Consider the following 27416-nt stretch of genomic DNA (forward strand, 5'->3'; position numbering starts at 1 on the left):
GTATGAATCCTTTTTTTGAGTTAAACAAAAACAAAACATGAATTTCTAAAATGTGGCAGCATGTTTGCCTCAAATGACAATGTCTTCTAGCGGAAGAGTGCTGTCTTTACAGCAGAGTCTGAGGAGGAAGATGTATTTCTACTTATTAAGACAGAGAGAGAAAGTTGGCTTTAGTGTTGGGTGATTCATGGAAGGAGCTGGTGGATCTACTTCTGCAGAGAAAGCGTGGAAGGGAGGAAGAGGATTAAAGAGCCTGACTAAAAGTCAGATGCCCATGCATCGACCTGGTTCATGGGATGACCAGTAAAGATGTTCAAAATGTTGCTGAACCGTTCTCGTTGCTCTTATACATTTTCTCTGCAGGATTGAAACAGGATTGAAAGGGTTAGTTGGGAATGAAAGGCCTCATTGATGCAGACTCTTTTTGCCCGAATTAGTCTAAATGAGATCAAAAAGTGAGCTGGGGGAGAGCCGCTGTGGCCTCCTGTGCTGACGTGAGTGTTGGATAACAGCAGACTGGCAAAATAAGATACATAGCTTCTCAATAAACCTTTCCAAACACAAACTCGTCTGTAATTTTGACTTGGTCAAGTTTAACAAGAAGGCAGGAGCTGCTGATGGACTGAGCGGCACCGTGTGTTCTCAGAGATCCAGGAAAGGTTCAGGCTTAACTTTAAGGGAGAGTCTAGCTCCATCTTCCTCATTATGGCTAAGGAATCTGCTCTGAATTTTAAAGACAAGTGCTGCTGATGGAGTGTGTGCACTTCTGTAAATTTGGCCTTCTTATTGTGTAATCGCACTCATTCTTGTGTGGAAAACTTTGCTTCAGGAAAAGTTTCACACTCAGAGATCTGAGTCAGAAATGAGAAACTATAAATGACATTTTGGCACTTTCAAATAAACTTTTAACAAACTGAACTGAATTTTTCTGGCTTTAAATAAATTCGATTCTATCAATCTCAGAGAATTGGATTTCTTTGTTTGATTTTTTTTTATAGTTGTGTGAGCTTTATAATGTGACATTAATCAAACAATTACTTTTGCTTTGCACATAAAACATGCAGAACTTAGAATGTGGTCCCTCTCTAGAGACCTTCAAACTAAAACTTCTGACCGCCAATAAACTGATTTGGACTCATTACCCTTCTGTCTCTCCTCCTGTGTGCCCTGACCTGAAGAATAGCTGTTTTGAAGGTAGAAAACCTTAAAACGTAAATATTTAACAATCAATAATGAAACCCAACCGATTGATAAAATATCCTGATAGAGGAAACATGTTTAAATGACTTTTTCTGTCAGTAAACACACATGGTTCAGAGGAGTCGTGTAATCTTTCAAAAACCTTCTGTGATCCAGATGTTGTCTTAGTTGCTCTAAAATGATTTGCTCTTTTGACTTTACACTTCCTGTACTCTTACAAATTAAAATGACGTATCCATAACTAGATATAAACCTGTCTGTTGTTAGAGGAGCTTTTACTGTGAAAGATGCAGCAGCACTAATGGATTCCAAAAGGTTGGGATTAACTCAAACAGAAAAACATCTCAGACAAAATGATTAAGCAACAAGATTTTAAAATAAAATTTTGCACAATCAAAACACATAAATGAAAAATTTAAACTAGTTTCTTTCTGTGATGTAACTTTAAATGGAAGCAGTTTTTAAATGATAAAATGAAGTTGGTTTTAAACATAGAAATCTGTCTTTTCTGCGTTTGGATCAGAAACTGCAGCATGTCTCTGCAGTCCAGGCAGCTCTCCAACCGGACATTTGGAGTCTCCAAATGGACCTCAGTCACCAAATGTTCTCCAGGATCAGGAAAAAGATGATCAGAAAAAAGATTTCCCCTGGAATCTGTCTCGTCCCGAAGAAGTTTCTAAACTATTGGGAAAAAAAGACCCAAAAAGTGATGCATCATGGGTATGTGTGGGTGATGCTACAGAACTCCCATATAATTTCAGTTTTAAATTCACTATTGATTTATTGTCTACATCTAATTTTGATTTCCTTTAATAGTTTGATTTAGTTGAGGAGCTGCCACAATGTTTGTTACCAGAGCTGTGACTGTGTGGGATTTCTGATCACCACGGTGATGAACCAGCAAAAAAAAAAAAAAACACAAAATCCCCCGACGGCCCCGTCGGAAATAAATACAATTACAACGGAGTATTTTTTATTGAAAAATAACAGTAACAACAAACTACTACCTATCTAACTAATGAACTAACTATATAGATGTTGTAGAATGACTGTGAATGTGTGTCAGCGCGCTGCGTGTGTATGAGGAAGGAGCGCACAAGTGTGCTGGGGGTGCGTGTTGATTCTTCTGCAGTGGACCACTCTCTAGCTGCACTGTGCTCTCTGGTACAGACATCTTCTCAGAACATTATGTATTGCCCAGTAATAAACAGACTGCAGACACTTTGTCACCTTTCTGGTAGCCATGAAGCCTGACACCCATGAAGAACGCGGGGCAGGAGGCTCCGCCTTTGTTTATACAGACACGTAACGTTGCACTGCATAAAATAGTTTCCAAATAAAACATGTAATGATATTCATCGCACTCTAACAGTGCGCGCTCATGTTTGGTGTTACAGTGTAAAGGAGAACAGTAATGACCCCCCCCCAACACAAAATCCTCAGGCGGGCGGCCGTGTTGAGCACTCAAGAACGCACGCAGCTTGTAACGGAAGTGAATACAATGGAAATTAATAATTAGAACACAGTAAATTTGTCGTATTTCCTCGCGAGACAGATATTTATGTTGTAGAATGAGGATGTGTGTGTGCTTCTAAGCCTCTAAGAGGGAGTGCAAGAGGTGAGAGGCGCCCCAGAAACCCTTGAGGTCTGAACACAGGACTAGCAGAAAAAGTAAATTCTCAGCAGAGATGAATGTGTTTAATGTGTTTATTATTGTTCCAATTACGCACCATATGCAGAACTTGAAAAAAAAAAAACTTTCAAGAAAGTCACACCCCTATTTGTTACTGAAACTGAAGCTGTAACAGAGAAGTCCTTTTCTTCCTCAAAGTGATGGAATTTCAATCTAAATTAATTTGGTGTTATGGATCAATGTTACTTTTAGTAAGTGAAAACCACTTTAAATAAAAGAAAATCTATTTCTTGAAATAAATTGTAGGATGTCCCTGTACCTGTGACGGAGGCTCCTTCCAGCCCAGCAGCGGCCCAATGGAGATGACGAAGGACAGGATCCAGACGCCCAGCATGGCCAGTAGTGCACGTCTCTTGGTGACAATCATGGGGTACTGCAGCGGATAGCGAACACCAATGTAGCGGTCGATGGAAATGACGCACAGAGACATGATGGACGCAGTGCAGCACAGCACGTCCACCGCCGCCCAGATGTCACAGAAGATACGACCAAAAACCCAGTAATCCAGAACCTGCAGAGACATGGTTAGCATTAAAGACCCACTCCGGTGAACATGCTACATGTTCTTGTAGCATTTTTCTCATTCAGTTAAGATCAACACTGCATAATCATAATTAAAGACCACCGTGAACGCTTTGAGATTAGATGATCAGAGTGGATCTTTAAGAAATACCAGAAATACCAGTTCAATGGTTCTTAACCCAGTAACTTAAAATGAAATATTAAAGACAGTGAGAGGAATGAAGGGTAAATTCTCTACTGATGTTAGTGGCATTGATATGGCTTTGGTAAAAACAGTAATCAATGGAATCCTGAAACCATTAGGATATATTTTTAATTTATCATTCCAAACAGGTTCATTTCCTAATCAAATGAAAATAGCAAAAGTTATACCATTACACAAAACCCGGAACAAGCATCACTTCGTAAACTACAGGCCAGTTTCTATGTTAGCACAGTTATCAAAGATACTAGAAAAAAGTTTCATAAAAGTTTCGTCGATAAGCACAAGATACTGGTCGAAGGACTGTATGGGTTCAGGTCAAATCGACCAATGTCACTGGTTCTTGTGAATGTAATAGAAAATATAACAAATGCAATTGATAATAAAAAACATGTAATCAGGGTATTTATTGACACAATTAACCACTGTATATTAATTAATAAATTGGAATGGTATGGCATTAGGGGGTTAGTGTTCGACTGAATCAGAAGCTATTTGAGCAGCAGAAAGCAGTTTGTAAAGGTTGAAAGTTCTTGTTCCCAATGTTTGGACACTGTTTGTGGTGTCCCTCAGGGGTCGGTTCTGGGACCAATATTATTTATTTTATATATAAATGATTGATTTAAGGTTTCTGATAAATTACGGTTAGTTTTATTTGCTGACAACACAAATGTGATGGGGATGATTTGCAGCAACTCATAGAAATTGCTCAGAAGGAGATGGGAAAACTCACATATATTTACACGATATGACGAGTAACAGAAGCACATCGTAACTGATTGTGTGCCCCCACCGCAGCCGCTCCTCCTTCCCTAGGGTCTTATACAGAGAGCGCAATCGAACGTGCTGGAGCGCGCTATCGCGGTGACGACGTCTGATTGTTTTCATTTGAATTGTGTGATCATCTGATGACAGCGCGCTTTAAATGGAAAGGCAAAAGAAAAAACAACCGGGGGCTCAAAGCGTAAAACGCAAAAGGGAACAAAGTTGTGGTTTGAAGGAAGAAAAGTTTCTTTAAATAGTTGAGAGACAGCAGGTACGTTATGGCGGTGATAAAAACAGGCTTGAAATAATCATGAGGAGAAAAAGAGCTTGTTTGTGCTGGGTTTTTTTTTAGACAGACAAAAATAATTTCTTTACCTGGATGTACCAAAACACTGAAAACGTTTTTATCCTATGACTTTAACAACATTAAATAATGATAAAAGCTGCTCCTATGGGCAGAAGGGAGAAGTATGTGTGATGGTGGATAAGATGGTGTTTTTGATTCTTTTTATGTTAAAAGTTTGGATAATTATTTTTATGAGTGACTATTTAGTTTACAGCCTTTTGCTTTTTATATAATTTTGGATGAATGACACTTTGGATTTTAGTTGAACATTTGGAGATGTTTAACAACAATAAAGAAATCTATTCTATTCTATCCCACCACTAACTGATTTCCAACAAAAAGATAATTTAAAATTAAAAATGTTTCTATTTTTACATATAGTTTTAGTCTGTATTCTTTTAATATGTTCCTAACACAAAGTTAATATCAAACAGCTGTGAGGATAGAAACAAAGATGAGAAGACAGAGAATGAATCAGGACAGATGGAGGAAAGAAACAGCCTCATCATATGGTGGACATTTAGGGCAAAGCCAGTTCATACCGAGTCAGTCATTTTAAATAGTATTCTTAATTAAAAAAAAATGCATTATCTAGATGTTTAATTCATGCTTGTTGCTTGTCCATATGATTTAGTGGAGAAGAACACAGACAAGAGGTGAAGAAGACAGACAAGAGGTTGTTGATGCATCTGATAGAAAAGAGAGCAAAGATGACTTCAGGTAAGAATAATTAAACTATTAAAGTCACAAAAACCTAGATGGTCATTCTGGTTTAAACTTGTGCTGACCATCTGTACACTTATTTTGGGAAAACAAGTGCAGACATATATGACAAGTCAGTCGCAACAGAGAAGAACAAGGAGAGAGGTTCAGATGATGATGATGATGATGATGATGATGATGATGATGATGATGATGATGATAGAGAAAGAGAGACAATCAGCTGATGATGAAGAGGGAGAAGAACAGAGAGGTACAGAGGAGAGGGCTGGGGCAAAGCATTACTCAGAAGATCCTTCTGAATGGCATTCACCACACAAATTTGGGGAATCATTGAGGCAATACACAGTAGAAAATGGCTCACAAAAATGTTCTGCTGGTTCATGTAAATAAACTTTCACTAAATTTAAGTAAAACAAAAATGATGTTATTTGGTCACCATAATGATAAAAATATTAACATTGACATGCACATAAATGGGGTGAAACTTGAAAGAATTTATGAAAAAAAAATTTCATGGGGTCATAATTGATGAAAAGCTAACTGGGAAACCACATATTAGGTACTTACAAACTAAGTACCTAATATGTGTTGAATAAGGCAAAACTAGTTCTTGACCACAAGTCACTCCACATGTTATACTGTACATTGGTCTTACCATATTTTTCTTATTATTTTTTTTGTCTTGTCTTGTCTTGTTTTGTTTTATATAATTTTCTTGTTTTATATAATTTTGTTATCCTACACTTGTTTCCACCTGTCCAAAATGAATATTTTTGAACATGAACTTAAGGATTTTAAATCAAATAGTTGGGCTTATTATATAACAACTATCAAACAACGTTACATTCACTTTCAATACTTCAAAAGAGAGCAATACGAATCATACACAAAGTCAGTTACCTTGAGCACACAAACAAATTATTCATACAATCAATATAACTAAAATTTCATGATATAGTAGAGTATTGTACAGCTCAAATAATGTTTAAGGCAGGAAACAATTTATTACCGACAAATATCCAAAGGTTATTTATAAGCCTGGGCGAAAAATCATTTGAATTAATTAATTTGGATTGTTTGTTACGGGCAATTTAAAAAATAACTAAATCAAGTTTTTGTGTAATGGCGCATTTTTGGCTCCCCAGAGCTTCCGTAGCATTAGTTTCACCCGGCAGTACGGCAAGCGACAAACAACAACATCATCGCACACATGAAACAGCAAGCATGGCTACCAGGGAGAGTGGGAAGTTTGTTCCCAAGAAAGGAATAAAATCAGCTGTTGTTTGAAACTGGTTTGGGTTTACTGCCACAGACGAGGAGGAACAGACCCCCCCCCCCTATGCTGCAACAATTGCATAAAGCCCATTTCAGTCAAAGACTCTCACTCGCTCTTGCATGGCTCGCGCTCAGTCCTCTTACACACACAGCGCCCCGACAGACATACACACTCATTCTACCATGCTTACATAGTTAGCTCAGTAGTTAAATAGTTAGTTTTTACAGTTATTTGTTAATAAAGAATACTGCGTTTTAATTATTATTACATCAAAAATCCCACAACGTCACAGCTCTAGTTTATATCTTGTGGTACATATTTGCATATAGCCAAAGACATGGTACCCATATATAACGTGGAGAAGATGGGGTTTATTAATTTAATTAAAACCTTAGACCCCAGATATGAGCTGCATTCTTAATCCTTTAGAAAATGGTGCTACTCTCAAAGTGAATGTTTTTCTCATTTTAGTCTAGACTCAAAACACAGCAGGGACTTTGATTCCAAGAGTGTGTTCATTTATTTATTATTCATCCCAGAAATGCGGGTTACATTTGTCTTGCGTTTGATTAAATCAAAGCAAAATTTGCTTTAAGTGTATGGAAGCGATTCTGTAGCATAAATAAAAAGCAAAGTCAAAACCAGAAATGCTTTTTCATTTTCAAAATGAAGCTGCATTTTATAACTCAAAAATAAAATGAAAAAGCAATCCACGAAAATGCTTTTTCATTTCCTTCCTCAACACAGCTTATTCTGTCACTTAATTAAAATTAAAATTAAAATGGTATTAGACATTTCATTTTCAAAATATTCTCTGGTAAATGTGTAGCAAAATTCATTTGGAAATGTCTAATTTAACAATTAAAATGGATTAACAGAAATGCTTTTTCATTTTCAAAATGAAGCTGCATCAAATGACTCAAAATAAAATTGAAAAAGCAATATTTCAGAATGCTTTTTCATTTTATACTTAAAACCGCTTATTCTGTGTCATAATTAAAACGAAAATGCAAAGAGGGGATCGCTTTTGCATTTTCACATCCACCCTGGGAAACTTGTCTCAATATTCATTTAGGAAAAACATTTCCAGCGAGGAGGCGGGGCGATGACGTCACTGCTTTCTCCGTGTGTCCGGCCGCTGAAGTTGGCTTGCGATTCACAGCTTCTGATTCGCGAGGGCACTAAAGGAACATTCCGCTGCATTTTTCACACCGATGTCCGACTTTTTAAGATGAAACCGAGTGTACATGAACGATGTCACGTGACTTCCGAACGAACCGAAGACGCCCGAAGACATCGCAAAAAGACAACATTGCACCTGCATGTTTTGTTTAAAAGATCAGGGGTATTAGTCTTTACTGCTACTGCAGCGCACAATGTAAACATGGTATCATTTACACATGTGTTTATTTGAAATAGATGTTATATCAGATTATAACTTTTCATCACATTTAAATGTTACTTTACATTTGGAATGCTGTACTAGTCCCAGTCCATACAAGAGATCTAAATTTTAAAAATACTCATTAGGTTACAGTGTTGGTTAATGTAATCAATTTTCTGATATATTATAGGGTAAGATAAAGTATTTTAATTTGACCGTAACAATATTTGATTTACATGGCAATAATTTGTGTAACCAGAGGCTTTAATATTTAGTAAAATGTTTGTTTTTAATATTTAAAGAGTTTTTTTAAATGTCCGTCATAAGAGGCAGTTGATATTAGATGTATAGAAGAAATAAAGATGTAAGAACTGACATCTGAGTAGGTTTCATTGCTGTTGAATATTGGTATCGAAGGACAATCAAAAATTGGGGAAGACAACCAAATATTACTTGCCAGGTTGTCCAGAGGACAACCATTTTTTGTCCTTATTTCTAACGCTGTCTTGTCTTGTTTTGTTTTATATAATTTTCTTGTTTTATATAATTTTGTTATCCTACACTTGTTTCCACCTGTCCAAAATGAATATTTTTGAACATGAACTTAAGGATTTTAAATCAAATAGTTGGGCTTCATCAGCACTCACATGTTCATATACCGTATTTTCACGACCATAAGGCGCACTTAAAAGTCTTACATTTTCTCCAAAATGTAGGGGGCGCCTAATGTGTTGTTGTGAGACTTCAGCAGAGGGAAGTGTGGCTGAGTGAGGTTTACGTAAAGAGACCAGATGTTTTTTTTCCACGCATCAACCTCTCTGTTAATCTGTGACTCCATGCACGCACATCTTACAGCCTCTGTGAAAAAACAAGTGAAGCAAATTAACTCTGAGCATGCTTGAAGGACTCCAACCGCTGGACATCGGTGTGAACAGGGCGTTTAAAGTAAGGTTGCGAACGGTGTGGGAGCGATAGATGATGGACGGCAAACACGCTTTCACAAAGACTGGGAGGCAGCGCCGGGCGAGTTAAGCCACACTTTGTGAATGGATTGTAGAAGCTAGGGCTAACGTGTCTGCTAGCACTTTTCTTCAAACTTTCGCAAAAGCCGGCATCATTCATGAGGAGCCGCATGGCAAAGAGACGGACTCTGACAATGACGGAAGGTAACCTGGCGTGTTTGTTAGAAATTTAGCCAACCTCTTCATTCCAGATACAGAAGATGAGGACTTTGATGGATTTTTGGATGCTGATTGATGACTGAAAAAATGAAAAATAAATCACAACCAACTCAGTTTTGCTCCTGCTGCCATTTTTTAAAAAACCAGACACTATGCATGTTTTATCGGTATGTGTTAACGTGCACGCGCCTTAAAACCTGGTGCGCCTTTTGCGTGTGCTAAAAACAGAAAACTCACCCATAACTGAAGCTGTGCCCTTTGGTCGTGAAAATACCGTACTTAGATCCAGGCCTCAAGGTCGGGCCTCCTGCTGGTTTCCTAGAAATCCTGGCTCACTTGTTTCTGATTACTTAGGTCAGATTTGTTTAGCCACAAAAAGCTTCAATGGCTGGTTGATTGGAAAACGTGTAGGACAAAACCCTTGAGGCCTGGATTCTGACACCCCTGACTTAAAAGACATGGTTTTTGATTTGAAAGTGGGTGGACACAATAAAACGTCTAATTTTATTTTGTTCAGTCCAATTGCTATTTCAGACACGCACAGAGCAAGATCTGCTCAATGCGGCCGTCTTACTTCAGGCTTCATTTTCTTCTTACAGATTCCACAACTGTGGTTCTTTCCCACCTTTAACCACTGTAAAACTTTTACTTGCTGGGATGAGTTAGATACCAGCCTCAACCTTAATGGACGCTTAAGTCAAAGAACAGATGCATCATCACCGTGGAGTGTTCATGGGGAATGTTGATGCTGCTCTTTAAACTAAAACACAAAAATAACTTAATTCATGAAAATAAGATGACTGAAGCAAATGCCTTTTTACTCACTAAACTGTCAATTTAGCTTTTATTTCAACTTACTAAAGTGAATAGAACACACATTGGGGGTGTGAAGTTTTTCAATGTCTGATCTACCAAAAAAAATCATAATATCATCCTGCTCTCAATCATGAAATGGGTAACTTTTGATATATACCTGAGTCTGTGATGTGTTCTTTACAGCAGTGTTTCACAGCCCTGGTCCTCTGGGAACACTGTCCTGCATATTTCCCATGTTGCCTTGCTTATGCACACCTGGTTCAGCTCATCGTCAGGTTCCACAGAAGCTTGTCAATAGCAGCGTTTACACACATGCACAAAACTTTATCAAGATTCTAGAAATGCTGACAAAACACAATTTCACAATAACACTCTTTCCATTAAATCATAAATGTGAAAAAACACAAACTAACTCATGCGAGAAGTATTACAAAACCATGTCGATGGATGAGAACATGTACTGTTGTAAGTTGATGACGTCACAGCAGTGCTGTGCACCTGAACCGCACCTAGACCATTGACAGTCTCTGCATCGAGCCAGACTCAGAGATGCATGTGAGAAGCCTGTTCAGCGGTATCAAAAAATATACGTTCTAGCAAGCAGTTGAAGCCTTTTTGATAACACAACAAGATTTATTCAGATTTTTGCCACGGCACTAGCACTCATCATCATCTAACAAAGAAGTCGGCTTCTTATTCAGGCCGTGGAGCTGCAAGTATCTTTCACATGGAAGCGGCTACGGATGAAGCCATTTTGGGAAATTTTTGTTGGTGATTTTTACAAAGGAGCTGTGGATTCAACAATTCCTCAGGACACATAGCTTTTTATGAGCTGTATGGCGCTGTGGGACTTGTACCGCTGTGCAGTGCCTAAGGCAGCCAGTTCCTACCAAGAAGTGCCGTCGGAACAAGATGGCGGCGCACATAGTTGCAGCAGCCTGGTGCTTTAATGGTTGGTGTAATATTTGGACTGATCACACCTACAGCCGACACAAGCTCCTTTTAAAGGTATGAATATTGCACTGACTAGGAATCACTTTTAATTTCATTGTACAAATAATGATCTATCTATAATTCCAAAAAAGTGTTTCCATTGTAGTTTTGCCATATTTCCCAATATGTCCATTTCGCTACATCTCAAGAACCACCTCCTCCAAGCACAAAAACTTTTTTTCAATAAATGCAAGTTTTTCTGAAATTGTTGTGTCTCCAGTAAGCAAATCTATTTTTACAAATCCAATTTGCACAATTTCACAGGTAATGGAAAGGCGTCAATGACAGTCATCAAAGGCCAGAGTGTTTGAGCAGGGTTGGATCCAAAAACTGCAGGATCCTCAAGGACCAGGGTTTAGAAACACTGCTTTACAGAACTGACCAATGAGCACCAAGATTCTGATTTGATCGTCATGATGTCAGTGAATCACTGATCAGCATTCATTCAATTATTTATTGTCAGTTTAAACACAGTTGTGGGTCAGAACATGAACTCACAATTGACTGTATGTGAGAACTGGACTGAGTGACCCCTCACCTCTCACGCCCCAAACAGGAAGTATCTCTATTTTAGTTCTAAGAACTCAAACTTCCACATATTTCTATAGAGAAATAAATTGCTATTATTCAGTTATTCTGTTGGTCAGAAGAACCGTTCTTGATCTGATACCTTTTGCCTTTATGTCTTAATTGCAAGTTATTCAAGTTACAAACTAAAAAATCAGATGCCTCAATAAAAGCAGACGGTCACACGTCCAACGTTTGAAGCATTAGATTGACAAATTCTCTCGAGCTGCTTTTAAGTGGTAGGGGTGTGAACTTCCAACGAGCTAACTGCTGATCGGCAAAGGTGGTTGGTTGCCATAGAAATGTTGACTCCGACCAATCACTGCTTACTGAGGATTTCTGGTTCCAACTTGGCAGCATATGTATTACCAATAAATGGCGACTGAACTGACTTAATTTTGTTGGAGCTGGAAACAAGTCCTTCTCTGTGGACGAGGCCACACTCACTTCAGTTCTCTTATATAATCAATGGCTCACGTGTAGCTAAAAACACACAACATTAAAAAAAAAAACAACCAGAACTTGATGTTAACAAGTTCAGCTTTTTGTTCAGCAAATTTAAAAAAAACATTGGTTGTTCTGGAGACTGGTGTGAACCGTGTGTCACTCCTCCTCCTCTGGAGCAGCTGTCACAACTCACCTTCCTCGTCTGCAGAGAACTAGCAGCAGTCTAAAGGCTGAACCAATCATCATCTGCACACAGCAGGAGCTCCCATGCAGCTGCAGTCAAAGCACAGCTTCAGTCTTTGATCCACACTTAAGATGACATAAAGGACCCAATGATCCTGATTATGGTGGGATGGAAATGTGAGGATGCAGGGTTTGATCTTATTCTCTTCATTCTTCCTCTCTCTTTCAGTGTTCCTGCTAACAAACATTTTATTTTGAAAGTCATTTTAGGGAAAGAAGGAAACTCAGCACTCAGATTTACCAAAATAACCAAAGATTACCGATAATTATCGGCCAATATTCGACATTATGAAAAAAACAAAATGTTATAGTGGTGGTTTATTTCTTTTTATTCTGGTTTGTAAATTGCTTGAATGCTTATGTTTTTAAAAAGTTTTTAAAAAAATAAAGTATTTCTATGAGCAACCATGATTAATGTTGCACATCAGTTAAAAACTTTATAGTTATTGTTTTGCACTTTAGTTTAAAGCAAAGCAAAAATGTTTGCACTTTAACATTAAACTATTTATTTTGCACGTTATCATATGGGCCATTACTTGTATTGAAAAATGTAGTTGTTACTTTCCTATTTAAGTTAAAGTCTTAATATTTGTTCTGACCATTGAGATGCACTCTGCACACACACCACTCTGTTGTATGACAGACTGAAAAGGCTGATAATCTGTTGTTCAATTTATTTGCAGGTAAAACTAGTTCTGCAAATTTGTTGAATATATACAAGCCATTCACTGTTACTTTGTACTTACTAATAATTTTTTCTTAAGTATTTGAAAAAAATATCGATTGAGTATCGTATCGGCTACAAGAGGAAAATATTGGAATCGGTTGCAAAGAGTCAATATCGTGCGTCACTAATTTTAAGGACATGTTATATATATATTCAAAATAAAAACTGCTGAGAAACATTTCAAACTTTACAAAAAACACGGATAATGTGGAAAGAAACTATTACCGTAATTTCCGGACTATAAGCCGCTACTTTTTTCCTGCGCTTACAGCCCTGCGGCTTGTTCAGTGACGCGGCTAATTTATGGATTTAATTGGCAGCCGCCATGTATCTACTTTCGGACTCACTGAATGGTTTGAATTCTCTATCTGACACCAAGCACAAGTCATTTGTGCCAACGTGCACGTGATCGCCGCTAAGATATGATGAAGCTTTCAAGTTAAAAGCAATAGTTAAAAGCAGCGTGAAAAAATCCACCATCACCAACGGGTTTGGAAAAGCTGGTCAGCTGCGTGACGGAGAGAACACCGCATGCTCCGGAGTGAATTTACCTCTGAGTCATAGTGACTCGGCTGGCTGCACGTAAATATGTGGGAATAACATCAGCCTTTATTTTGCCGGGACACGACTGGAAACACAAATCCACGTGGTCGTTTTAACGGTTTCTAAGGACTGACCGGAATTTTGCATTGAAAAGCTCACAGCCTCCGTGTGAGCTGGAGACATGTTCTCCTACTGCTCATCACATAGAGCTGCGGTGTCGATGGCAGTCTGATGGCTCCCACACGTAACAACGCATCCGCCCCTCATCCACAAAACGTACAGCATTAAGTCCGATTGCTCTGTACAGACACGATTTGCTCCTCCCTGGAGCCGCCCTGGCCAGAGGTGTCGGAGAAAATGGGAAGGGGAGCGCGCGGGGCGAGCGCGGAGCGCAGAGAGGCGTCCACGGCACAACAGTGTTTGTTGTGGAATGAAACTTCTGACGCACCCGCCGCCCTGAGGCGCGCGTATCGCGCTGAGGCGTGCGCTTTTCAGTCGCCGCAGCTTTATTTTACTGGTGTGTTTTTTAACCAGCCCTGTTACTCCCATAACGCTGCCGCGACACAAACGGAAGGAGAGCTGTTCCCGTTCACCGCTCCATGCACTGCTGCTACTTGCTCATTCTTAAACACGTACAACAGTGTGGCGAGGCCCCGCCTTTAGCCCCTAAGACTCATGGGAAATGGGGGATCGCGAATGTAAATTTTCTCATCATAACTGAGGGATGTAATGTTGATTATATGGTTACTGTTTGTAATTTTATGTATGATACCTAGATTGTCAATAAGTAAAAAAAACTAAAAATAAATAAATAAATAAAAAAACCATAACTGAGGAACTTGTGAACAGAATAGAGGTCCATGCTTTTTAGCGGGTGTGGGTATACCCAAAATGCATGTGCCCAAGGTAAGGCTGACTCCTCCCAGTGTGGTTATAAATCTCACTTAGTTTGGGAGTCAGGACGTGATTGGTCAGGTCTACTATATTGCCTTATACATGCAGCTTTTTCTCCGACGCGGCTTGTGTATGATTAAAAGCAGTTAAACACGTGAAAATGAGTGGGTGCGGCTTGTAATCGGGTGCGCTTTGTAGTCCGGAATTTACGGTAATTTAAAATACAAAGAAAAAATTAAGAACTCCTCAAAAGTTATTACATTTGTAAATAAATCAAACTGTGCCTTTACAAAGTTCTGAAAATCTTTTAAAATGTAAAATAAAAACAAACATGAAGCAAATAACAAAACATTCCTTCTTTGGAGGAAATCCTGAAAATTGTATTAAACTTCAGGAAAAACAAGGACAGGACATTCTGAGGATTATGAGTAAGGTAATGTTATTAATCTTTCTCAAATGTCAGAGAGAAGCAAAAATGAAAAATCTGTGACAGTGATGGAATAGAAATAGTTCCAACAGGACTTATGTCGACACACCTTTCAGTTTCACTTTACAGATTCCCAGACAGATTCAAATCTTCCTAAACATAAACATGACTCTCCTTAAAGACTTTCTCATTTCCTAAAACGCAAAGTTTTGACAAGATCTTATTTGTTGAAAAGAATTATTGAATCAGTCAATGAGAGGATGAATTTGTACAAATAAATCTCCTTCTGATGAAAGTTAAGGGCAAATCCGATTAGAAAGATGATTGATCTGAAGCTTTGGACATATTTCATCAAGATTCTTACCATCTAAATAACAAACACGTGGAAGAAAATGTCTGTAAATAAACTGGTTCAGACACGAGAAACAGAATGTTTTTATAGGTTTGTTGGTTGCAGATGAAATTGTGCTTTCTTTGTTTTTTGTTTCTTTTGGAATCACAGCAGGTTTCAGTTTAAATCCTCCTGTCTGTGCTTTTCTGTTGCACATCATCAGTTTTCTACTTTGTCACTTTTTCTTGTCCTTTGATGTTTTGTTTCAATCTTCATTTTTCAGTCATGTTTAGTTTACTTGTTTTCGATTCTTTATGTTCTGGTTGTTGTCACCCCAATTTCCAGACATGTCAGAGTTCCACAGCCAGATGTTTTAGCCTATGTTTATTTCTGTTTGTTCAGAAAGGGACTGAAATACTTGGGAAAGTGAAGAAAAAAATGTCCCATTAAACAAAAAGAGAGACTCATGCAATAATGTATTAAAATGGTAATGAAACAAAATTTACATTTAGGAAACTCAAAGGTTTCATGGTTTTCAGATTTCTGTGTTTAAAATAAAATTATTAAATAAAATTATTGATGAAAATGAATCTCAAGTCCGAATGAAGGGTTATCGCAGTATAATTAAAAACACTCAAACAGTTATTTAAAAGTATTCTGATGTTGCGGAAAAGAGCAAATTAGTTAAAAAAAAATGCTTTGCATTATTAAATATCCTCTGCCTGGTTTAATTCTAGTTCAAATGTTTGCAGAAATACATTTAACAAACACTATTTCATTCTTTTCATCAAAAAGATAATGAAGGGATCATTTGTGAGGATTTTCCTTCACTGCACCCTATTTCAAGTAATTATGACACACATATGTACATATAAATATAAATATAAATATATATATATATATATATATATATATATATATATATATATATATATATATATATATATATATATATATATAAAAACACACACACACACACATATATACACACGCACACACAAAAAACGCCCCTCTCACCCTTTTGGGGGTGGTTTCATTTTGACCTTGGGATTTCCAGTCCATCTTCTGCACACATGTTCCTATATTATTCCAGCCACTTGATTGTGGCGCTCCATGTATGCTTTACCTGCCAGCATCTTACACGCTGCAGTTATGTGCTGGATTGTTTCAGGCGCCTCTTTGCGCAGCCTACACCTTGGGTCTTGTCTGGTGTGGTAGATGTGAGCTTCTATCGCTCTGGTGCTCAGGGCTTGTTCCTGAGCTGCCAGGATGAGTGCTTCAGTGCTGTCCTGTAGGCCAGCCCTTTCTAGCCATTGGTAGGACTTCTTGATATCAGCCACTTCAGTTATGGTCCAGTGGTACATCCCATGCAGAGGTTTGTCGTCCCATGAGGATCTGTCCTCCAGCACTGTATCCTCTGCTCTCCATTGCCTGAGACATTTGCTGAGCACACTGTCAGTTGGGGCCTTGAGCTTGATGTATTCATGCATCTTGGATGTTTCATCCTGGATAGTGGCTTCTACGCTCACTAGTCCTCGGGCTCCTTCCTTGCGGCTAGCATACAGTCTCAGGGTGCTGGATTTGGGATGGAACCCTCCATGCATGGTGAGGAGCTTTCGTGTTTTAACATCCGTGGTCTGTATCTCTTCCTTTGGCCATCTTATTTTTCCTGCAGGGTATCTGATAACTGGCAGTGCGTAGCTGTTTATTGCCCGGGTCTTATTTTTGACATTGAGCTGGCTTCTCAGGACTTGCCTTACTCGTTGGAGGTATTTAGCTGTTGCAGCTTTCCTTGTTGCCTGCTCCAGGTTGCCATTTGCCTGCGGAATTCCAAGGTACTTGTAACTGTCCTCAATGTCTGCCATTGTTCCTTCTGGGAGTGAGACCCCTCCTGTGTGGACTACCTTGCCTCTCTTTGTCACCATCCGGCAACACTTCTCGAGCCTGAATGACATCCCAATGTCAATACTGTAGATCCTGGTGGTGTGGATCAGGGAGTCAATGTCAAACTCGCTCTTAGCATATAGCTTGATGTCATCCATGTAGAGGAGGTAACTGATGTTGGCCCCATTTCTGAGTCGGTATCCATAGCCAGTCGTGTTGATTATTTTGCTGAGGGGGTTTAGTACTATGCAGAACAGCAGTGGGTACAGAGCATCACGAGCTTCTTTAGTATCATGTATCATGCAGGGCCCGGTGCTGTCCAGTCTCATACCTGAGACTCTTTCTTGGATGTCTGCAACTGTGATGGTTACTGGATTCTGTTCAGCCACTAGGCATTGCTGTTATGTACTTCTCCCATTTACTTTTCCAGTACTGTTCAGTTTCTAGCCTTGGTGGGTCTTATCAGCTATTTTGACCCTGCCACTGAGCGTACACCTTTGCAGGCTGCAAACAGCTGTTTATCCGTCTGGCTTGATTGTCTCTTGTGCACCTGTTTAGGCGGCTGCTCATGGCTAGGAACCCTTGTTTGGCAGTTTCTGGCTGTATCTGGCTGATTGGGCTACCAGTTGTTTGGCAGTTGGCCTTGTAGTGGGTTTCCATTCATCCCACATTTTCTCTCTGCATGTGTGGTAGCATCTAATCCAGGGGTCCTAACCCTGTGCCCGCACTGCTTATTAGCCCTGCTCATATAGCAAATCAATATATTGTGGCGATCTGGGGGTTAGCCCTGCCTTCAGCTTTTAAGACTCATGGGAAGTGGGGAATCTCAGGTGTGTTAAATCGCTCACCATAAGTGAAGGAGCTGTGAGCAGAAGTGAGGTTAATGCCGTTTGGCTGGTGGTGGGTGTGTTCAAAATAAACGGACAGATATGATTGTCCTCTAACTTATGTGTAGGGATGGGAACCGAGCCCCGGTATTAAACGAGCCCCGAGGCAACATTTTTCAAGGCCGCAGTATCGTTAAGATCTGACCTCATCGGTTCTGCTATCGGTACTGGAGGAGTCGCATTTTTTTTGTGTGCCACAAGATATAAACGTTATCTGCCATATTTAACTCACCAAGTGCGTCAATTTTCCGGTAATTAGTGAAGATATTAATTTCACTATTCTTGCTGAAGAGGAGAGGTCTGTCTGGCTATTTGTGTGCACGGGGGGCGGGGTTGTTATCTGTGCTAGAGCGCCCCGACTAGCGTGTCAACCTGCTGATGGCCGTATTTTACGCTCTCAGTGTAGAACACACTGGAGGGGCGTGGGAAAAAAAATCACTCGCTGCAGAGGATATGAACAGGTGAACAGGTAGAGAGGAAAAGCAGGTGGAGATGCGGGGGAGGGGCTTTGGCTTCAAACTCTGTCAGAGAGATGGAAACACGGGCGTCAGATTAGGACGTAGCCTTCACAGAAGGAGTTGAAGCAGAGATATTCTCTGGGATGATCTTATGCACCTTAAACATTAATTTAATTTGTTTTATATTTACATCATGACAGCAATATGACAAAACATTGCTGTTTATTTTTCGTTAAATAACTTTTCTTAAATATACTTTTCAAGTTTGAAAAATGTATAAAATAAATTGTTTTTTTTTAAAAAAAACATTGTTGCATAATGAGGAAATAAAACACTATGTTCTTAATTTGTTATTTATTTATTTTTCGTCTCAAAAAGTATCGATAAGAGTTTTTTAAAATACCGGATCAATAAGCAGTATCAATAAGAGTAGTAGTACCGTTAAAACCTTGACGATACCCATACATACAATGCTTGTCTGTATTTTCCATAAATATTTATTTTTACGGTTGTTTAGTTGGTGATAGTAACATATAAATAAAGACAGCAGGTAATGGAGGCTGGAAAACAGCTGCACTTTTTCAGACCATAGATAAACAATAGATCATTTGTTTCTGAAAGTATTGAGGATTTTTACTGTTGGTGTTGCACAAAATTAGGAAAATGACAAATATTTTTGGAGTTATCCCAGTGCTGAGTTCTGTAATTTAGTTTTTAATGTTTTATGAGATCTAAACATTATTTTAACAATAACAGCTTTTTAAATAATTAAAACCCTCTGATACGTTTCACAAACACACACACAGGACCAAAGACACATACAGGACCAAAGACACACACAGGACCAAAGACGCACACAGGACCAGAGACACACAAAGGACCAGAGAAACACACAGGACCAGAGACACACACAGGACCAAATACACATACAGGACCAAAGACACACACAGGACCAAAGACGCACACAGGACCAGAGATGCACACAGGACCAGAGACACACAAAGGACCAGAGAAACACACAGGACCAGAGACACACACAGGACCAAAGACATACACAGGACCAGAGACATACACAGGACCAGAGACGCACATAGGACCAGAGACGCACACAGGACCAGAGACACACAAAGGACCAGAGGAACACACAGAACCAGAGACACATAGGACCAAAGACACACACAGGACATCACACACAGGACCAAAGACACACACAGGACCAGAGACACACACAGAACCAGAGACACATAGGACCAAAGACACACACAGGACTTCACACAGGACCAAAGACACACACAGGACCAGAGACACACACGGAACCAGAGACACACACGGGACCAGAGACACACACGGGACCAAAGACACACACGGGACCAAAGACACATACTAAACCAAAGACACACACAGGACCAAAGACACACACAGGACCAGAGACACACAGAGGAACAGAGACACACACAGGACCAGAGACACACAAAGGACCAGAGACGCACACAGGACCAGAGGAACACACAGAACCAGAGACACACATAGGACCAAAGACACATACAGGACCAAAGACACACACAGGACCAAAGACACACACAGGACCAGAGACACACACGGGACCAGAGACACACACGGGACCAAAGACACACACAGGAGCAAAGACACACACACAGGAGCAAAGACACACACAGGACCAAAGACACACACAGGACCAAAGAAACACAGAACATCAAACACCAAGCAGAAATGAACTTATTGCTAAAAAAAATAATAACAAAAGAGCAAAGAAAACAGAATAATTTGATGTATTATTTCTAATTATTAATATTTCCTGGCTTTGTTTGTTTAGATTTGCATAATTTTTACAGAATATATTTGTTATTCTGGATTAACATTCCTGTCTGTTTTTATTCATATTTATGTTTAAAAAGTTAAAGTTAAGTTAAAATGTTTTAAAGGTTTAAATGTTTACCTTTAGTGTGTTAAATAAATGAGCGACCTTGGTCGCCTTTCAGGCAGATGACTCAGCAGTGTGTTACTCTGTTGCTCCCCTAGGGCGGTTCAGTTAATCAACTCACCTGTTCAACGTCCTATTTAAGTCCAGGTTTGCAGTTGTTCATTCTCTTCCTTTACCGCAAGCGCTGGGTTCATCGCCCCACCCTCCTCCCCGGCTTCCACCTGTGTGCTCACGAGCTCCGTTAGGGGGGTAGTTATTACCCAAAGGTTTTATGGAAATCTTATCTCATGGAATTGTACAGAGCCTTATGCCAAACGAAAAGAATGTGAATGCCAACTTAAAGAATGTGAATGCCAAAACTAAAATAATGTGAAAATAAATGTTTTTTTACTGCAGGAGTTGTCTGACTGAAATGTTTGTCTTGTTCGGCCCGCAACCTAAAGTGTGTTTTGGACTTAGGCCCCCTCTGCATATGTTTGATCCCCCTGTAACGCGAGTCTAGAAAATTCATGCATTTTTTTGTAAAATGAGCAAATAAAGATAGGGCACACAAAAGGATGTCGTCAAATTGTGTTTGTGTGTGTGTGTGTGGGGGGGCTAGGAAGTTATATTAGAAAGCAGGTCCTGTGGCGCCCTTCTTACCACTTAGTGCCCATGAAATAGCCCTCAGCCTCAAAAAGGTTGGTGACCCCTGATCTAGTCCATTTCCGTCTTGTTCCAGTAGCCCACTTTCCATCAGGATGCTCTGGTCCCCCCCACCTGACGCCAGGCATGACATGTGGTTCATTGTCTCTCATATTATGAGGTAGGCAGTAGAGTTAAGGATCCTGACCATCACTGGGTGATGTTAATTGCCATTCACCATTGTCATGGTAACCCCTTTACCATTGGGTGCCATTAATTGTTCATTCCCCCCTGGAATCAAAACCTGGAATTCTGCGTGCCAGTCCTGCACCTTACCAACCGAGCTATGTTTAAGCAAGTTAGCAAATGAACGCCGCGCAGGAGCAGTTGAACTTAATTGAACAGGTGAGCTGAATGTTTATTGATAACGTTACAAATGTTTGGAAGCTCCTTTGTTTTAATTACGATTTATTAATATTTTATTTATTGTTGGGTGGCTTGCAGGATCTCTGCAGCCGTTGATAAAGACATCGGTACCCCTGCAGATGTCCACTTCAATCCTTTCTTCCTCTAAAGACAAGATCTCCAAGTCTGTGAGACACTTCCATTTGAGGAGGAGCACTTTCTGGCATTTTCAACATTATTATGCTAATATAACAGACTGTTTTCATTCATCTTTGTTGTTTTATTTTAAATAGGGACATTTCATCTGGAGGAGGAGAAGTATGTAACAATGTTTACTTCCACATGACAGGTTAATGACGTAAGGCAACTAATGGACTTCTGGGTATGTGAATAAAAAGGAAAATAAAGGCTGTAAAAGTCCTCTACACCCAAATGTGTCTCTGAGCTCCTTATTTTACATACAGTGAAACGGAAAGCCGGCTAAACTAACAATAATTTAATTTTGAGTCGCCAGAAGGTTAAAAATGTCATTGTTTTTGAAACCTATCCGGAATTAAGCTTCACAAAATGCTCCACATCTTTCACCTTTGAGCACGCCTATAAAGAAAACACAACTTTGGCGGGGTTTTCTCATTAATCTATGACTTCTTTCTCAAAAATGTATGAGTTTTAAATTAATAAATTTACAAGTTTATTCTCGTAATTTAAAACTTTTTTCTTGTAAATTTAGGACTTTAAAACTGTAATTTTAAAAGAAAAATGTTTGTAAACTGGCCCTAAAACTCCATGGGGGGTTATTGTATGATGGATGGGGTAATAAAATATAGCTTAAAAAATACATCAATTAAGTAAGATTAATATAGGTTTTATTATTAAAAGGGAAAATCACGTATTTTTAGGCATGTCTATTCTATGATTACTTTTTTCTTTGCGGGTTTTCTTTGCTAAAAATAAATAAATAAATGAGAAAATGCAGCAAATTTAGGAATTTCTTGTTCAAACACACGAAAAAGCAGGAGGTGAGGCACCAGCCACCCGTGCCTACACTGTGCCGCACACAGGAACATCAGCTGACTCATGCGCTTTATTGTTTCTGTCTTTTTATCATCAAATTAGACGCCTTAATTTTAATTACTTCATTTGTTTATTTCTAGCCAACTGTCTGATTAAATTGTTGCCAATTTGTGACTCATTTAGTCTTGCTTATCTGCTAAAAATGCAAATCAGAAATACACTAGTTGAGGCACACGGTACACGTGCCTTAAGCCAGAGGGCGCTGGTGATCTCAGAGACTGTGACACCGCAGCTAAAGAATAATAGAATTAGTGGTAGCTAGTCATGTGCAGCAGTCCAGTTATATCAATATTGTTTGGTATCATTTTCTTTCTTTTCTTTTTGGTTTACACAAAATATTGCCAATCAGCTGCCTGCTGATTGTTTTCCTGCTTTTTGGTCCAGATTCTAACCAATCAGGTGTCTCTGTCTCATATTGGAAGCAGACATGGACTTTGTACCGGTTCTGTTCAACCGGGATTCTGCCATTTTCCACCATTCTGGCCAGTTTCTCTCAGAGTAAAACCATGAAGGAGCAGCAAAGCCACAAAAATAAAAAATACATCTGAGTTTAGTATTTATTTATGTTAGTACAGCGTGTTTAACCCTTGTGCTATCTTAGATGACCCCCCCCCCCCCTTACATTGACGTGTTCTCCCTACCATGACAAAGGTGGATAAAGGTGGAAAGATTTCATGTAATCCATGGACACCAGTGAAGATCATAAATCATTGAAGAAAAAAGGTTCAGAGCACTGTCTAGTGGGTCTAGATGACCCGACTCCCAATGTTAAAGTGCCTAGGATAGCACAAGGGTTACAATGTCCGCAGCATAAGAAAACAAAAACAACAAAAAAACGGCTGAGCTCCAACTCCATCCAGCCGGAAGTTAATTTTTTTTACGATTAGGATTTGGATCTGAACTATTGTTTAATTTTCATCAAGAAATGTTGAAATATGAAAAGAAAATATCATTTTTCAAGAACATTCTTTTTTATTACTTTAGACAAAAGCACACTAGTACCTAAAAATAAGACATGGTGAAAATTAACAAAAGTTAAAGATGCTTCTTCTGCTAAATACATTGAGTCTGCTTTGCTGTTAATGTATTCCAAAATACTTTTGTGCAGCATAAAATAATATGAGCTTTTCTTTTTACAAACAGATCTGAAAGAAAATCAAACTTTTTACCAATATTTTGCTCCCGAGGATTCACAGATCACACACAGGCCTGTTGATTTAGTGTAATGTCAGCAGATAAACTTTACAGTTTATTTAACAGTTTCAGGAGATCCTCAGCCATAAATTCACAAATCTGACTAAATAAAAATAATGCTAAAAAAAAAGAAAGAAAGTATGAATGATTTTTAAAAAGATTAGGTGAATTGGTTAATCTAAATTGACCCTAGTTGTGAATGTGAGAGTGCGTGGGTGTGTTATTGTGGACACTACCCTGCGACAGACTGGCGACCTGTCCAGGGTGACCCCTGCCTTCGCCCACAAGTGGCCGGGATAGGCTCCAGCAGCCCTGTGACTAAACGGGAATAAACGGAAGAAGAAGATGAATGAATGAATTATTAAAAATTAATTGTTCTTCAGCCAAAGAGACAAAATCGAGGGTAAAAAGAGCTGTAGGAGACACCATGTTAGAGAAATACGGCGATTTGGTTGGTTAGAATCCAGACCAATCAGCAGCTGTTTGATAGCAACTATTTCAGGCTAAACTGAAACTTATGAAGGCAAAATCAAAGACAGGGAGAAAGCGAGATGAGACATAACATTTGCAAAAACATTTTTGTTGCAAACACAAAAATACTTTATGAAAGCAAAATAAAAAAACTGTTTTTGAAAGCAAATATTTAATATTTTCATTTGCTACTTAGAAAGTTTTGTTTGCAATGTGTTGGCATAAATATCACTTCATACACATGGACATCATTTAAAAGTAAAAGTAAGTCCATAATAACAATTTTTGTGGGGTTTTTTCTAAGCTACAGTTTGAAAACTAAAGAAAAAAGTGGAAATGAAATTTTAAACAACACACTAACTGCTGCCAATCAAATGGTAAGTAAGCTGGTCTGTAGAGTCAATTTGTTTGTAAATCTGACTGATGACGTCAGAGCCTCACCGTGAACCTCACCGCACGTCACTGGGCGGATGATGTTGTCCTTATCACTTCATGTCAGATAACTTTCAGTTAAAATGATGGACAAATGTCATTATCCAATCAGTGATGTCCCATAGTACCTACCTTTGCCGGTTTCTAATTGTGTTTTGTTTTTAAAAATTAATTTTGTTAGTTTGGATTTCCAAAATGTTTTTTCGTTTTGGCTTGTGTCATTTTGTTTTGTTTTGTAAAATGTAATGCTGTTTTTTATGTACTTTTTTTTGCTTTAATAATTGTCGTTGTGATCTTTAAAATGTGTTTTTTGTTTTTGTGGAGTGAATTGTTGGTGCAATATAGACTTCAGGGCCACCATAAAAAACAGCATAATCATAATGAAAGACTGTTGGGAACACTTTCTATAAAAGACGGTTGGAGTGGGACTTTAAGTCAAATTCAATCATGGAAGAAATTTTAATCCAAACATACAAGCAGAAAAATCGTTGTGTGACGCCTTTTGTGTGTAAGAAGGCCTGCAGCAGACTCTACTTCTTAAGGAAGCCGAGGTCCTCTAATGTGTGCAGCAAGATGCTGGAAATTTTCAGTCTGTGGTGGCCAGCACCTTGTTCTCCTCGTGGTCTGCTGGGGAAGCAGCATTGTAGTCAGTGACACCAACAGATTGAACAAGCTGATCAGGATGTCATTGGCTGCAAACAGGAAACGTTTGAAGCAGCGATGAAGAGGAGGTCACTGAATAAGCTCTTATTCATCCTAGACAACCAACACCTCTCCAGCCTGTTCTGGACAAACAGCGGAGCTCCTTCTAGGAGGCTCAGACAGCTCCGCTCCGAAACTCCAAAACTCCTTCATAACCAACACAATAACCCTGTACAATCACTCACAATGCAACAGATAACCTTTGAACATTTTTTATTGCACATCTTTTTACCTGCACTGTCTGTAAATAGCCGTTTAAATTGTAAATTATACCACCTTATTGTTTACATTTATGTCACATTTTTTTGTTTTTATATTATTCTTTTTTTCTCTCTTATGTTTACAATGCTGTCATTTGCTAAGGTAACGAACAAATTTCCCATGTGTGGGATCAGTACAATAATTCTGATTCTGAAACAACATTGTGCTGTTTGTGGAGAAGCTTTTGCTCTTCCTGCCTGTTTCACTTTGTAGTGTGCTGGGAAATGTGTTTTTTTTTTTAGAGTGGAAACAACGAGTTTTCCCCATGTGGATTGTACCTATTACTGTCATCAAACGTCATCTGTGTATTAGCATGAAATCAAAGCAGAAAATGGCAAAAAAATAAATAAAAAAAAGTACCATTTCCAGCCATGTTTGCTGGTTTGGGGGCTTCGCTGCTTCTTTTGTGAAGTGTGAGGAGGCAGAGCAGACTGATTCACTTCAGTCCACCGTCAGGTAATGAAATAAAGCCCTTTAATAGCATCCATGTGAGAAAAGCAGAACATTTGACTCATGAGGCAGAAGACGCAGCGAATGTTTCTCATCTCCCATAAATCACATTCCAACACAGCGTGCAGCCTTTCCTCCACTTCATCACAGTCTGTTTGTAAAAAGTCAAGTCCACAACTTCAGAATCAAAGTAAACAAGTAACCGAGCTAGCTCCTCTCTGGGAACAGTCCCATCATTCAAAGTGAATGGATCGGGATCGAACGGTCACTGACCTCCAGGGTGGCGGACACCGGCAGCACGGTTGTGCTCAGCAGCAGGTCCGCGATGGCCAGGTTGATGATGAAGTAGTTGGTGGGGCTCCGCAGGTGTCGGTTACAAACCACCGACAGGATGACCAGGATGTTCCCCGCGATGGCGAACGCGATGAAGGAGGCCAGCACCATGCCCACCGGAACTGCCCGGCTCAGGTCCAGGGCGACGGCGGCGCGGGGGTCCCGCTGCTGGGAGGAGCCGTTGGTCCGGTTGGACGAGTTGGAATCCGGCATGGGGGTCTGCGTTCCGGCGAACAGGTCCGGAAAGGAGCCGTTGTTGTTTGTCCACAGACTCATGTTGTTGAGACTGAGGCGGCGGGTAACGGTCAAGTTTTCACTCACTTAGTTTGAACAGAAGCGGCCGCATGTCTGCGTTTCCTCGGCAGAAAGTCTCGACTGAAGCGCTTGTCGTCATCGGTGTCGAAAACTCCTTTCTTTTCTCTTCACCACCGATTCGCGGACAGAAAAGCGACTTTTCGGCATTCAAACCACTCCGGAGCCAGGCTCGTGCGCCAAGAGGCGCGCGCGGAGCAGCAGCAGGTGGAGTAAGGGAGCTGCTCGGCCGTGCTCGGCTCCCTTCGGGTTAGTTCGGAGTCTCCCTGACAGGCCTCTATCGGGCGACAGAGCTCCTCCTATGGTTTAAACTACAGATTCAGGCGCAGGGGGCAGAACCGAGTCCTTCTATGGTCCAAGTTTCTAATGTGGGAAAGTTCCGAAAGCGGAGGAGGAAAAAGAAAAGTGGAGGAGACAGACAGACAGACAGACAGTCAGTCAAAATCTCATAACTTGAAGATTTTAAAGCTCAGCGATGTTTGTCTTTTTTATGAAATGTTTGATCAGAGGTGTGTAATTGTCCTTTTTTTTCTTTATGTTGCATAGTAATATTTACGGAGCCCGTGTCCTGACATTAAGATATAAAAATATATCTTGTTCCCACAGATTAATATCTTGTTCCCACAGATTATTATCTCGTTCGCACGAAATACTATTCCGTTCCCACAAGATACTATTCCGTTCCCACAAGATACTATTGCGTTCCC

At 39.5% G+C, this 27416-nt stretch overlaps 1 protein-coding gene across 2 annotated transcripts in view; it reads right to left on the bottom strand.

The window, feature by feature from the left end:
- LOC101159125 (alpha-1A adrenergic receptor-like) overlaps nucleotides 1–27191 on the bottom strand; it is a 46197-nt gene extending 19006 nt beyond the window's left edge. Inside the window, exons 1-2 of one of the 2 annotated variants that reach the window (XM_011483117.3) lie at nucleotides 26338–27037; nucleotides 3153–3404 (exon numbers count right to left, since the gene is read on the bottom strand). In XM_011483117.3, the coding sequence (XP_011481419.1) occupies nucleotides 3153–3404; nucleotides 26338–26673 (588 nt within the window). In that variant the 5' untranslated portion in view covers nucleotides 26674–27037. Of the gene's footprint in view, nucleotides 1–3152; nucleotides 3405–26337 lie in introns of both variants that reach the window. The other variant, XM_023962675.1, reaches the window with a different exon arrangement.
- Nucleotides 27192–27416: the final 225 nt, after the last annotated feature.

Source organism: Oryzias latipes, chromosome 14 (genome assembly GCF_002234675.1).
Source record: "Oryzias latipes chromosome 14, ASM223467v1".
Lineage (NCBI taxonomy): Eukaryota > Metazoa > Chordata > Actinopteri > Beloniformes > Adrianichthyidae > Oryzias > Oryzias latipes.